Consider the following 14,648-nt stretch of genomic DNA (forward strand, 5'->3'; position numbering starts at 1 on the left):
CCATGGCACCTTAGGCTCAAGAAGGTCCTTATATTTTCCCTAAACAACGTAAAGGGAATTCCTGATGACATGATTCAAAAAATTCTTATGAACTTTAACTTTTCCATAGCCCAGGTATGCATGTCAGCCAAATCTGTTGCTGTACCCCTCCAGGTCCAGCAATTCTGGATTTTTGAGTGTGCACCACTCCTTTAACCAGGTGAGACAGGCCGCCTCATAGTACATTCTTAGATCTGGCAGACTATATGCAGTTTCATGGCATTACCACCAGCCAAGTCCCTCCCATTTTTGTGTTCATCTAATGTCTTCATCAAATCTGATTAAGAGTTCTGGAGTACTCAAAAAATTGCATGCTATTGGTATTGTCTGTCAGTATGCTTTTTGCTATATTTTTGTTTTTATCATTGATGTAAAGCATGGTATATAATTTGAATAAATAATAATAATAATAATGCTGTAAAATTCATTTTAGACTTCTACTACTTATAGCTCTGAAGTAGTATTTTGAGCAGCCAAGCCATAAGTAAGATAAGCTGTCACAATGTTAACACATAGTGTAGCCAACCTTGATGCATAAGGTGTGCCTAGAAATCAAAGGTAAAAATAAGCTTGATAATTGCTGTTATTGTGGGAAAAGAGATAATCCTCTGGAATTAGTTATTTCTCAGCATTTTAACATTTTTATTCAGTTGAGATATTTTCAAAATAAAGAAGGGAACATTTTGGCTGATAAGCCCATGAACCCATTTCTCTCAGTTGAACTAAAAGTAAAGCATCCAACAAAAGACTCTTCTTGCAGGCTCTCCAATGGATCTATATCAGAGATTTAAAAGGTTGCTGAGAGGTTGCTGTTTCAGTAGAAGTGTTAAAACCAGTACAGTGGTGCCCCGCAAGACGAATGCCTCGCAAGACGAAAAACTCGCTAGACGAAAGGGTTTTCTGTTTTTTGAGTCGTTCCGCAAGACGAATTTCCCTATGGGCTTGCTTTGCAAGACGAAACGTCTTGCGAGTTCTTGCAAGTTTGTTTCCTTTTTCTTAAAGCCGCTAAGCTGTTAATAGCCGCTAAGCCGCTAATAGCCGTGCTTCGCAAGAAGAAAGAACTGCAAGACGAAGACACTCGCGAAACAGATTAATTTCGTCTTGCGAGGCACCACTGTAAACCAATCCTTTTCCATCACCAGTGGCAGGAGCTGAACAGACCACATCTTAGTTACACAGAAAACACACACATATATATCTACTAAGTTCAAAGCTCATTTGCCTGTCTCACAGATATACAGGTAACTGGAATGTCTCAGAAGAGATTGTTCAACAAGAGATACAACGAACATCAGAAATATGGTACTGCACTGTATAGTGATTCAATAATCACAATATATCAGAACTAGTCATGGGATAAGAAATATATCCTATTATTCTATTTGCCACTCTAGGCAAATGTCTCTAGGTGACAACTAAAAACACCACAATCAAGTTAACGAAACAGTATATGAAGAAACAGTATTCTGAAGAAGTGTGCATACACATGAAAGCTCATACCTAGAAAGCTTATACTTAGTTGGTCTTTAAGGTGCTACTGGGTTGTTTTTTTTAAGAGTTCTTTTTTGACCATATATATATATATATATATATATATATATATATATATATATATATCATCTTGTTATTTATTAAAACAGGATATGGTTAAAGAACAGGAAAAAGAGATTGGGACAATTCTCACAACAGAAAGTTGTAGGAAATGGGATCTTCCAATGAATGATATTGGGCCTGATGCTTTAAAATGTATTCATAAATGACCTGAACTTGCAAGTGATCAGTGTGATCAGCAAGTTAGCTGATGACATCAGATTGTTCAGAGCAGTGAAAACACAAAGCGATGGCAAGCAGCTCCAAAAATATCCTTCAAACCGGATGAAAGAGCATTAAAATGGCAAAGTAATGGCAATGTAAGAATGTGTGAAGTGATGCACATGGGAGGAAAACCTTAACCACATGCAAACTAATGGGGTATGAACTGAGGATGACCTACCAAGAAAAATATACTGAGGGTCATGATGTGAAGACAGTTTCAATGTTTGTTTGTTTATTGTTTATTCATTAACTAACATATTGTTTTCAGGTGAACCTCCCAGAATGTTTCACATACAAATAGTTTTTAAAATAATAAGCATCAGGTAAAACTGCACCATGCAAAAACTAGAATAAGCCATACAAAGGGGACCCCCCCCAAATATATATATATATATATATATATATATATATATATATATATGATTGGCAGCTCTTCAGGCTGCTCTGCCTTCTCCTTTCCCCTAAGAGCAAGACAGTCCTCCACTGTGGAAGTGAGAGGCCACCTCAGCTGGAATACTTGGAGCTAGACAAGCTTGAAGGCTCACAGGCTTGAAGGCTACACTGTTTTGCAGCATAGAGACTTGCAGCAGGAAAATACTTGCCCATCAAAACAGTACAGCTGTCCAGACAATGCAACGCAAGATGTCCCTTTTAAAAATGGCACTGAAGACTGGCAAAACATCAGCACCCAAGCTGCAGCATTCCTTGGACTGGGATGCTACTGTTAGCGTTACTGAAGAGGGATGCAAATCATTAGCATTCCAGCACAAAACATGTTACGTAAAGCAATGGCAATCTATTAAAAACCATTTCTTCCTGGTAGACGTTTTCTAAGCTTTTTTGCCTGACTTAAATGAATAAATAGAGCTCAGTTAAGCAGCTTCTTTTAGTGATGTGGTAGGGCAAGTTACCCTCTCAGGACACATGCCTGAAGTTTGTTCAGGAGTCAAGCCAAATGAAGCACAAGTCTGCCATAGTCTGAACTGCAGAAGTCAATGTTTGAAACAGAGAAAACATTTGAAAGGTGTCAGTAAATTACTACTCAAAGCAACACTTTCCATATTCTCAAAAAGAACACCTTGAAGATTGTTTCCGGAAACTTTTTTTTTATGGAAGGAGGAGAGAGAGACACATTAAAACAAATAGTCAAGTCAGCTACTTCACACAGCCTCTTTTCTTTAAACATAGCTGCCAACTAGAAAAAAGAAATTATCTTCCTTTTATAATACACAGTCTAGGTGAAAAAATGGATTCTTAGCTGTAGATTTTTTAGTTGTGAAACTTGTGACTACAGACATTTTCACATAAAGCCTTTTTTCCCTTTAACTGAAAAAGCCTGAAGTTTCACATGCACTGATTCACATCAGTGGTCCATCTTCTGTCACCTTCAACAGAACAGTGGCTCTTCAGAGTTTAGATAAGAAGGTTTCCCTGGTTTGGTTACTGGAGTTAGAAGTTTGGGACTCAACAGAGTGAAAAAATTGTAGATTTTGACTGCCTGGGGAGCTGAACAGTTGGTGCTGATGTCGAAGTGTTTTTTAAGGCTTGGGTCTCTCTCCCCCAACCCCTTCTGCTCTCCCCCCATCACTACACTTCAGCAACTAACTATGACACCCCCCTTGAATAAACGTCACACTTGTCCCAGAAAATATTACTGAGGTGGTTTATAAACTGCTTTCTTGCCAGCCTGAACAATACCACTTTTTAGGGAAGCAGAGTTGTGTTCATACACTAATGCTCTCATTTATCTGCACAAGAGGGAAATGACCTCCTATATGAGAAAACACCTACAAGATGAGGAACAGGAATTAATGGACAGTCCTATCACCCTGGAAGAAATAGATACGGTCCTCAAAAACCTGAAACCACACAAAGCCTCAGGCCCAGACAGCTTTACAGTAGAATTCTACAAGAAATTCAGAGAACCCCTAATGCCCTACATCACCCGCCTATTCAGTGACATCATAAAAGGGGGCCCCATTCCTAAAACCTGGACCTCCTCCAAGATAGTCTCTATCCCCAAACCACTCAAAGACAGCCTCAAAGTAGAATCATACCACCCAATCTCATTAATAAACCAAGACTACAAGATATTCACATCAATCTTGACTAACCACCTAAAATTTTTCCTACACAAATTATTAGCCCCAGACCAGACTGGCTTCATCCCTGGTCGCAATATAACAGATCCCATCAGGAACTACTGAATCTGATTGAACGCAGCAAGGCAACTAAACTCCCACTGACAATTACGTCCCTAGACATCCTCAAAGCTTTTGATTGCTTAGAATGGAAATACCGGTAACTATTAGCAGTACTAACAAACATGAAATTTGGTCTCAACTTCTTACAAACCCTCTATTCCTAAGCCTCTACCATTTGGTTTGATGCAAAAAAATGCCAAAGAAAGTAGAAACTACAGGATCTCCAGAGAAAGCAATATATTCCTTTCATATCCAAAGGGGGGGGGGGGGAGCCACATACCAATTATCAAAGAATTCTTATTCTGTAGTTACTCTTCCAAAGATGACACAGACCTGACAATGTAGCTGATATACACAATGAAGCTTTTGTCACCCAAAGACTTGCTTCCATAGTAGAGACAGTGGGACTTACCATGAGACACAGATGGGAGGAAGCTACTTAGTGTGCTGTAAGGGAGAAAGAGGGAAGCAGAGAAAATACTGCTATTGTACAATCCACCCACACAGTGCTAAAGGCTCAAGGTCCCAGGCAAGGATTCACAGCCAGAAACTTGATGCACTGTCTATAAAAGTAGAGTGCCTCAAGTGCTTAGACAGCGCTCCTGTGGTCCTAGACTCTTTCCATTAGGCAATTTGATTTGTTTAATATTTGCTGCCCACTTTTCCAACAACAAAAACGTTGAGCTCAAAGTAGCTCACAATAATCACAGTAGCATTAAAAAACAACAAATATTGCAATCACTATATCAAACACAATAGCATATAAGGAAAACTACAAATTCATCAAAACCATTAATTCAATTCAATAAAGTCATACTAATTCATATTATTGCCAGGATACTTCCCAATTTGGATTAGGAGGAGGTTCTGTCACCATAAACTTGATGCTGTTAATGAAACTTTGCACTTTGCCTCAGTTCACAAGTCACAGTAAACCATAATTCATGGCTGCCATGATGTGCCTCCTGAGCTGTTTGTTTCCCTATCATTAGCACACACAAGTTCACAACCCCCAATTTAGCATTATATTAGAACAAGGGATTGCAATTTGCTTCACTCCACAAAGCCCCAACCAGTAAGCCAAGAGCAAACCTTGGCTACAAACTGTAGTTTATTGTGAGCCAAACAAACCAGAATCCATGGATGAGACACAACACAAAGCCAGAGATTGCATTTGTCTCATCCTCCTGCTAGGGGAGAACAGTGAAACAGACCATAAAGCTGTGACCACAGTAAACTATTAACTAGAGCTTACTGGGATGTGTGAACTATGCCTTTGGTTAAATAACCTGTGCTTCAATTCTTACCTTTAGACCAGTGGTTCTTAAAAGGGTGACAAAAGCTTCATTGTGTATATCAGCTACATTGTCAGGTCTGTGTCATCTTTGGCAGAGTAACTAAAACTCCTGTGGCAGGAGAGGATGGCATGTGTGGTGGGAAGATTCAGTGACAGACAATATTATATTTTGAGAATGATTTCTGTTCTTATGTGGCTACATAGTTTTATAGTTTCTGGATGTCCCATGATCATATTATAAAGTAGTTGTGTTCTATGTTCTAAATCAACCACTGTTAGGTGTTGTTTCTTTTTGTTTTCCAATGTATTTCTTATTTAAAAAATGGTGTGGTGTGAGCAATTTTTTATTCTGAAAGTGTGGTGCAGAGAAAAAAGTCTGAAAACCACTGCTTTAGATAAACTTAAAACTTGCTCTGAGTCAGACCTACCATTCTACTGAATATTTGCTACATAAAATTCTAGAAAGCCCTCTAAAACTAAAGATACTCACTAGGCTACTACCACTGCTTTATGGCCAAATTATGCTCATGCTATATGATACAAATGAATCCATATCAATTGTCATGTTGGGTGGAGCTGAGAGTTGAAAATGGATGGTGGCAATAATACTCTAGCCCACTTTCACCATGAACTGGTAACAAAGTTCTGTTTGGCATACTCACCAGCTGATATTCACTTCGACGGCTAAACGCCTCCTTGATCCCAGCATCCTTCCACAGGCAAGTCAGGGCAGGTACATACAACTGGAACGTGGAAGGCTCAATGGGCACCCCAGCTTTATTTTCAAAGGCCATTAGAAACATCCCATGCTTCTCATTCTCTGTATACTGCCAAGGGATCCCTAGTTTGTCCCGTGCATCGACTAGAACCCTGCAGCCCTAGAGGAACAGATAAATACACTTAGTGATCAAAGAAAAAACTATTACATTGAAGGAAAGAACTATATAAAATGAAGAAGACACTTAAAACCAATCAATTTTTTAATATATATATCTGGCTGTGATAAAATATGAGATGAAGTTAAAACACCTTTATGTAAGTGGCAGTCTGTCTTTGTGCTGTATCATGGCATTAGCTAATAGTAATGGCAGAAGTGAGGGCTCCTTACCTGCTCATCTTGCAGGAGGAGTCAGGAACATTTAGAAGCATCTCTATCTGCTTCACCTTCAGCTTCTACCCTCTTTTCCAGTTTATCTACACACCCTAGCCTGTCTTACTAGCCATTTTTCAACTATTGGCATCCCTGAAAAGGAAAAACTCTGTGCATACTCAACGTTAGGTGCCAGAATTTTGTGAAAAATAAACGGCCCCTTACATAGGTTATACAAACTCTTGAGTCAGGACTCTAACCAAGACCTTAGCTTTTGCTGAGGACAGAGGGAAGAGGCCTCTGTGGTGTTCTGGCAAGCTTCAGGAAAGGTCTGAATTATGGAATCTTCTAGCAGTGTGCAGTTATGTGATTTCTGACCAGTCACTTCAATACGTTTTTCTTCTTTACTAGTTACCGTAAATGCAACCCCCAATAAAATGTATTTGGATCACATACAGTAATAGCATTCCAAGCAGTAAGAGTTCACAAGTCCCAAAACCAATCTATTTCTCCTTGTAATAGATCAAGCCATGAAAATAAAAACCATGAGAAACACTGTCAACTTGCTAGAACATGCAATGAACGATTTTGTATACAGAGGCAAAGCATCCTCATTTAGTATCCCCTAGAAACAATGCAATTCTTTCATACTGTGCAATTCCTTAAAAATACTTTCATTATGGACCCTTAGTCAAAGAGCACAGTACTTATCACAGATCTGAGTTGATATGATCAGTTAACATCAAAATTTGTTTTGTTGCCTTCTATCTATAGAAGACTTGCATTAAGCACATTTAACCTCAGATTTCAAACATCCATACCAGACTTCAATCTTCTAAAGAAGATTGAATAAGGGGGCTGATTAGAAAGCTTTAACTAAATATTTTCTTTTTATCCAAGCTTCACAGGTATTAATTTTCTCCCAATTTCTTTGCTTTTGGAAAGCAGGGAGACAAAGGAAGCCCAACTATAGAATCCTTAGTTGCAACTTCTGTTCATTATGACTAATGTCATTTTCTAAAATGTAGGCTTGTCTGCTGTAACCACACAAGGATTATAACAGTAAGCATTGCCCTACCCATATTTACTTTTTAAAATTTTACATGATGATACTTATTCAGGAGCTCTTTTATCCCACCCGCCAAGCATCAACCTCAGGATTCATTCCTACAGTTAAGGAGTACACCCAAGAACTTTAATGCTGAAGATCAAGGATAAGAAACAAGCTTCAGTGCAAGATTTAGCAGTAAAATATCATGAAGAAGCAGGTTCAAGGCTGCTAGATTTAGCAATGTAGGAGAGTTGCAGCTTCTCCAGTATTCCAGCAAAAGGGCAGCTAATTAAAATTTTTCAACTATCCATTATCAGGTTGGACTCTTTCTAATGCAGTTTCTCTAATGTAAACACTGAGCCACCCTGAATGACTATTACTTCATCTCCATACAATTTAATCCTTCAGATAAACTGTTCAAAGAGCATGCATTCAACACAAAGCATAGTACAATTATTAAAAGCCTGTAAAAAGGAAGCTATGAACTCAAGGAATGCAGTTAACATTCTTTTTCACTGAACTGCAACTAAGAGTTTTAAAAACCTGCTCCCATTCTCAAGTATTTGGTTTGCCAACAACAATGTTTACTGCTTTAGCTGGGGTTTTCCATTTAAGAATAAATCAAAGGTGAAATGATACAGACAAAAAGCAATTTTAAATTGTGAGGTCATTTTAAGGAGTTAAACCCTATCGCAATGCCCACCGCATAGAACTTTCTATTATGGGTAAGATGCATTACCAGAATGAAAGAGATTTAAAACAAATGTTAAAAGGCTATGAAACTCCCATTTTACTCTTCCAGAGCATTCTTTGCTACAACGTTAATGAACAGTACAAATGAGTATCTGAAGATATTTTGCATTACGTACATTTGTATCCAGTTTGTAGAATGGTATGTAAAACAGTAGAACAATTGCAAGAAAGCTATTAATATTGTAGCCATATTGTGCTTGCTACAGCCTATTATCTTCCACTCGCCTCTTAAATTGGGTTGCAAATATGTATGCGTCATCCCTGCCCATACAAGCTAGCTCTGACCTTTCACCTGCTAAGGCTCCAGTGTTCTAAAGTTCTTTAAACTCATCTAGATGCAGTCTTGTTTCACTCCAGCAGCTTTCAAATGGTTACCACTGCACAGCTGCAGCCCTTGCCTGAAAGATTTCCTACACTGGGGAATGAGATCATAATAATTCCCTATCAGAACCATACTCATTCTCGTCTTCTGTGGTGCTTGTTCTCATGGAGTGGCTGCTCTTTTTTATTTCACCCCTCTTCAAAATTATTTCCAATAAGTGGTAAAGAGAAGTATAACTCCCAGGTAGTCATTTTACGACCAATAGGGAATAATGGTATTTTGACTTATTTAAGTACAATGCTATAAATAGTGCTTCTAAGAGTTACAATATTACTTTGGGGATTTAAATCCATCAATCAGCAATTCCTAAATTTTATGAATGTGTACACAGAACAAGAGGATGATGTGCATTCAACACCTACCTGTTGCCTTACATTTCACACAAAACTAATCCTAGTCCCTAAATCAAAGTTTTCCTGAGCAACCACTGCTAGTATTCTGGCAACTTGTTCACAACTTGCCTACACAAATCTGTACTGGCAGATTTAAAAGTTTGATATAGTACTAGTGGGGAGTGCCCAGCACTGTCTAGGTATTTATAGAAACAAAAATAAAGCTTTTGTATTAAAATTTTAAAAAGTGGAATCTGTGACTTTGGACCTGTTATGCCAAAAACTGGGGGAAGACAATCTAGTGTTATGTTTTGGTCTGTCAACTTGTTTCAAAATGGCACCTGGCATCCAAACATCACTGAAGACTGCTGCCCCACCTAAAAAAACCCTAATGCTGTGTTTGGCAATGGTATCTCCTGAGGTGTCCAAATGTATAGAACAGACAAACATACAAACCACTTTCCAAATATACAGTAGATTCACAATCACATTCACATAAACATAAGGACTGGACAGTGGCTAACGTTTCTCATTCTGCTGCCCATAGCATTTGTAAGTCATCAGTGTCTTTTTTTTAAAAAAAAAAAATTATTTATTTTTCCCTTACTGTAAGTTGTCTTGGGGTCGGTCTGCTATCAGACAGAAAGGCAGGATATAGAAAAATATATAATAAGTTGTTCTTCTGTTGATGCATACTCTGTAGTGTTTATGGTCATGTACCAAAAAGTGAATGACAAGCAAATCCAGTTTAAGGTGAATGGTAGATCACTGGCTCCCCTCAAAGAAGCTCAACAACTTTGGCTGCCCTGAACCTCCACAAAAGATCTGGAGAGTGACAACATGAGAATGGGCCTTTTCTGTCGTGGCTCCCCATTTTTGGAATGCTTGCCTGATGCCTTTGTTACATATCTTTAGGCTCCAGGCAAACATTCCTTCTGTCTCAGGCCTTTGGCTAATTAAACAATCAACAGTATTTTAAACTAGGGTGTGTGTGTTTGTTACTATGTTGTTTATACATTTTTGTGTTTTTATATTGTAAATATCCTTGGATGTGATCCTTGATTGAACAGCAGCAATTTTTTTTAGTAAATAATAATAAATACAGTAAACTGTTATATGTGTACAGTGACCAATTTTAGTTAGAATTTCTGCTCATTTAAAAGCAAACCACTTTCTCTGACTCTCATACTTCAGAGCCATTATGGGGATTAAAAATAGGGTAAGATTCCATAACTCAACCTGACCTTTGGAATAGGCAGAAAAAAGAACTAGTAACTAGGTATTAAGAAAATATCTGCAAACTTTGTATTAAGAAGATGTCTGCAAACTTGACATGAAGGCTGGCAGCATTACTCTTGCCATGTGGGAGTTCATTGCAGACAACCACAGTGCCTGGAGACAAGTCAGTCAGGTTGTGTATCCACAACAATGACCAGTGGAGAAATGACCACTGGGAGGAGTGAAGGAATCTCATGGTGCATCTGCACCAATGAAACTGGATACGAACTTAATTCGTTCTGGAGGTCTATTCTTAACCTGAAACTGTTCTTAACTAGAGGCGTGCTTTCGCTAATGGGGCCTCTTGCTGCTGCTATGCCACCGGCACACGATTTTTGTTCTCATCCTGGGGCAAAGTTCTCAACTCGAAGTAACTCTTCCAGGTTAGCGGAGTTTGTAACCTGAAGTGTTTGTAACCTGAGGCGGTTGTAAGTAGAGGTTCTACTGTACCTTCATCTGCCCCAGCGGCAATAAAACATGTCTCATCTATATTGGTCTCTACAGCTGCAGCAGGTGCTGTAACTCTTCAATGGTTTGACTTTACCCCTGATGGCACACTCTTCTATTATCTCTCAAGACAGATACCAACTTCTCTAAAAACATGCATTTTATCGGCATAATACTCTCATGGCAGATTATTTCATGTGCTACTCTTGAACTCCAAAGTCACCACCAACTTCAGCACTAAATATTAAGTAAATAACACGAATATTTTAAAAATACAGACCTTTTAAAATATGCTAACAGTTTCTCCTATACATTTGCATCACATTTGACAAGATTATGGGAAGAAGAGCCTAGAGATTTGGAACACGGGAGAATATAGTGTTTATATATTACAAATCCTATATTTAGTGCTGGGCAGCAGCCTGGATGCATTAATACCGTTAATGAAAAGATTGTCATATCGCAGCATCCAGGATGCATGTTCTACTATGATTTTTAGGAGGCCAGTAGAAATTCTTAACCTTATTGGCATGGGAGAAAAGTAACTAAAATGGTTCCATTTTGCTGCCTGAGGAAACCTGTCCAACACACTTCAAACATACATCATCTGGCCTTTATGAATCTTGCAAACACAAAATCAAAGCAAAGAATCTTAAATATTTCCATATATTTCATCATTCATTCAAATGCTGCTATTCCCCAGGTGAGTAGTGTAAACATCAAGATTTGTATACAGAGTTAAAAGACTAAACACATGAACAAAATACAATGCCCTTTACTTAGCCTACAGGAACTTAACAACCCAATCTTTGTATTTGTAACTGCAGTTATGTCTGTAAACTATAATACGACTCTCTGTCTCCAAGTAAATCCAATGAAAGGGAGAAGGGATTTTGAGAGTTGTCTTAATGCAAACAAAAAAATGATGGTTGGGCTCTGGGAGATGCAAACTGATTAGAGCTACATATTGGGAGTGAACATCCATGATCAGGATTATAATCAATATTACATTGTATGCAACTGAATAGATCCAACACAGAATTTGTGCAATAGTTGTTAAAGTGTTCAGACTGAAATTGCAGGACTAGAAAAGACCTTAGAAATGCCTTACTTTAAGAGAGAAAAAACACTGAATATTTAGCTTCCAAAGCATATTAAACTTTCCCAGGTTAGAGTTACACTTCTTACTCTTAAACACCTGGCAGCAGGGGTGGGAAACTTTTCTACAAACATTAACACTGGCATACCTATTTGGACATATATCAATCTGCAAGTATAGATTAAGATGGATGTATTGATGTTTGTTGTATTCTGAATGTGAGCTGTTTTTTCTTCTTTTGTCCCCCCCTTTCTTTAATAAATTTGCAATTAAAAAATCAATTCTAGTTAACTAAGAGAGTTGTAACCTGCAAACAAAAACATCAACCTCATTACCAGATTACTAGAAGACTGTACCTGCCAAGGTAGCATCTTTTTTAAAGAAAGGATGCGAGGAACAAGTCAGATCTTACAGGTTTTCCAGCCTAGCCTCTATCCCAGAACATCAGAGGAAAGCATTATTAAACATCACCTCACAACCATCGCTCTACCAAGGAAAGAGTCAATTCTTTAAAAGCAAGAGTTCATCTGGAAGACATCAAGACCCATTGTGTATCTTCAAGGAGTGTTTTGTAACAATAGTTAACTCTTACAGTACTATGAATGCTAAGAACTATGTTTTATACAAATCACTATTTTACTATGAAGAAAGATTTACTACTAAATGGTGATTGTATTCATTAGCATATGTCATAATGCATTTTGTGTTTTAATAGAATAGTAATAATAATAATAATAATAATGACTCATGTTCACACAGTGAGGTTTGACTGTTTCCTCTTCAAAAGAGAAGTTCCTCATGTTTCATGACAAACTACTTTGGAAATTACTGAAATTATTCAAAGCTAACTATTATGCAGGATAGGGTGGTGGTGGAAAGGAAGGGGCTACTAAGGAAAATAGAGAAGGGTTGTCTTGGCTCTTGGGTATGCAGAAGTAGTTGAGGAATTCTTCAGTCTGTGGCAATTCTTGTTGAAATTTATGGCTCTACAAGTTCAGGCATTTCAGAGGAACAGTGCAGTCCTTACCAAGAACACTACACACATGATGATAAACCCATATGGAAATAAACCAGATTTCAGCTCCTAAGGTTACACACTGCCAGCTGACCACCAAAGCAACAGCAGCTGACTTTTGTTAGTCCAAAGGCTGCATTTGCTGATGACTTTGATCTAGCAAGTTAAATTAAAGTCAACTTTAAAACTGCACTGGAGAGTAAGGTCCATTGAACATAGAGGGATTTACTTCCAACTAACCATTTATACAATAGTACTGCATGAGTCATGTGATTGTCAGATGTGCTAATTTAGGTGTTTTATATACTTTTCTATTCCAGGTGGATATACTGAACTAATAGAGTCTGTGTATTCCCAACACTAGCGCTTCTCATAAAAAACTGCCCTGAAGCTTAGCCTTGGTTAACAAGCAAAACCATCATTAACCAATGACTATTTACTTAAGCCAAAGCAAAACTGATGTTTGGGAAGCCTGCCCCATAAAATGCTAGGAAAAGCTACGACTCTAAACCATTGCCTGTGCTAAATGGAAAAGTAAATTTTGGATTAGGGGCTTACATTCAGCATTTTGTTAACTGTGTGTCTTCTCTGTAATAGAAAGATTCTAAAAAGACAGGATGATACCAGAAGAGTTTCAAAAACAAAAATAATCTAAATGATATGCAAGTATTGCCATTGTTTACCAATTGCAAGTATTACCTTGGCGTATGAATGCATTTCTATAATCTGTATTTAACACCTAAGAAATAGGGAAGGTTTCAATAATTGGTTACTCATGATAAAAAATGATGTTCTAAAATGGTAACATAAAAAATTGAATTTGATTTAATTTTTAAGCTTAGCTTATTATGTTTCTCTTCTAAAAAGAAAACTGGTTTAATATGAACTTAAATGTAAATTTATAATGTCATGAAACTGAATTTATGATCCCTTCATGAAATAGTGCTTTTCTTTGAAGAGAAAGAATGAGGAAGAAAACATCTTCATCAGTCATTACAAGATTTAGGTAGGTAGCCGGGTTGGCATGAAAGAGTCGAAATATATTAAAAAAAATTAAAAAAAATTACCAAGAACAAACTTAGTTGGTCTCTAAGGTGCTACTAGTCATTACAAGGGTACAAGTACAGTACAAGAGTTCATATATTATGGTTTGATACTGTGCATCAATTAGCAAGTCATTTTAAGCACTAGAATTCAGGTGACGATATCTTATATCTCACCAGGATCATCCACTGAGTTCATGCAAATTATCTTGCACTTCTGTTTTGTGCCCAGTTACCTGAGCTCTGTGTTGTGTTCAATTCTGAAACTATATGTAGTATGGACATTAATTTACCATAAAGTGGAATAACACTGTTTTGTTCCATATCCATCACCACTCCCTTCTACAACAAGTATTACCTTGGTGTATGAATGCATTTCTATAATCTGTATTTAACACCTAAGACATGTTACAGCCCTATTTTATGCATATTTCCCTGGAAGGGAGTTCTAATTTGTTTGGTGGGACTGGTTGCCAAATAAGGATGCACAGGATTCAAAACTTAGCTTTCAAGTAAGCATTCTGGCTTAGAATTCTTTCATGTGCATACACCTGATCTGTAAGCAAACATAATTCTATTGTACATAAGAATTTTGCTGAAGGGTTACATAATGGCTCTATTTGGCTAAAAACTAATACAGTCTAATTGTTACAGTAACCAGGCAAAACATATGCTTGTTAGGGAAGTGTGAATTTATAAGTGGGCAACTGGATTTAAACTGGGTTTTTTCTTCTTAGTGATTTAAATCAATCCATCCACTCACTTTTAAGTTATGTTTTCTCTATATGGATACACATTTCATC

At 37.6% G+C, this 14,648-nt stretch overlaps 1 protein-coding gene across 2 annotated transcripts in view; it reads right to left on the reverse strand.

Moving 5' to 3' along the window:
* Positions 1–14,648, reverse strand: part of GNA12 (G protein subunit alpha 12) — a 34,746-nt gene that overhangs the window by 14,093 nt on the left and 6,005 nt on the right. Inside the window, exon 2 of one of the 2 annotated variants that reach the window (XM_028705480.2) lies at positions 6,018–6,233. The exons of the other annotated variant lie outside the window; for it this stretch is intronic. Coding sequence (XP_028561313.2) covers positions 6,018–6,233 — 216 coding nt within the window. The remainder of the gene's footprint in view (positions 1–6,017; positions 6,234–14,648) is intronic. 2 annotated transcript variants of the gene reach the window in all.

Source organism: Podarcis muralis, chromosome 14, assembly GCF_964188315.1.
Source record: "Podarcis muralis chromosome 14, rPodMur119.hap1.1, whole genome shotgun sequence".
Taxonomy (NCBI): Eukaryota; Metazoa; Chordata; class Lepidosauria; order Squamata; family Lacertidae; genus Podarcis; species Podarcis muralis.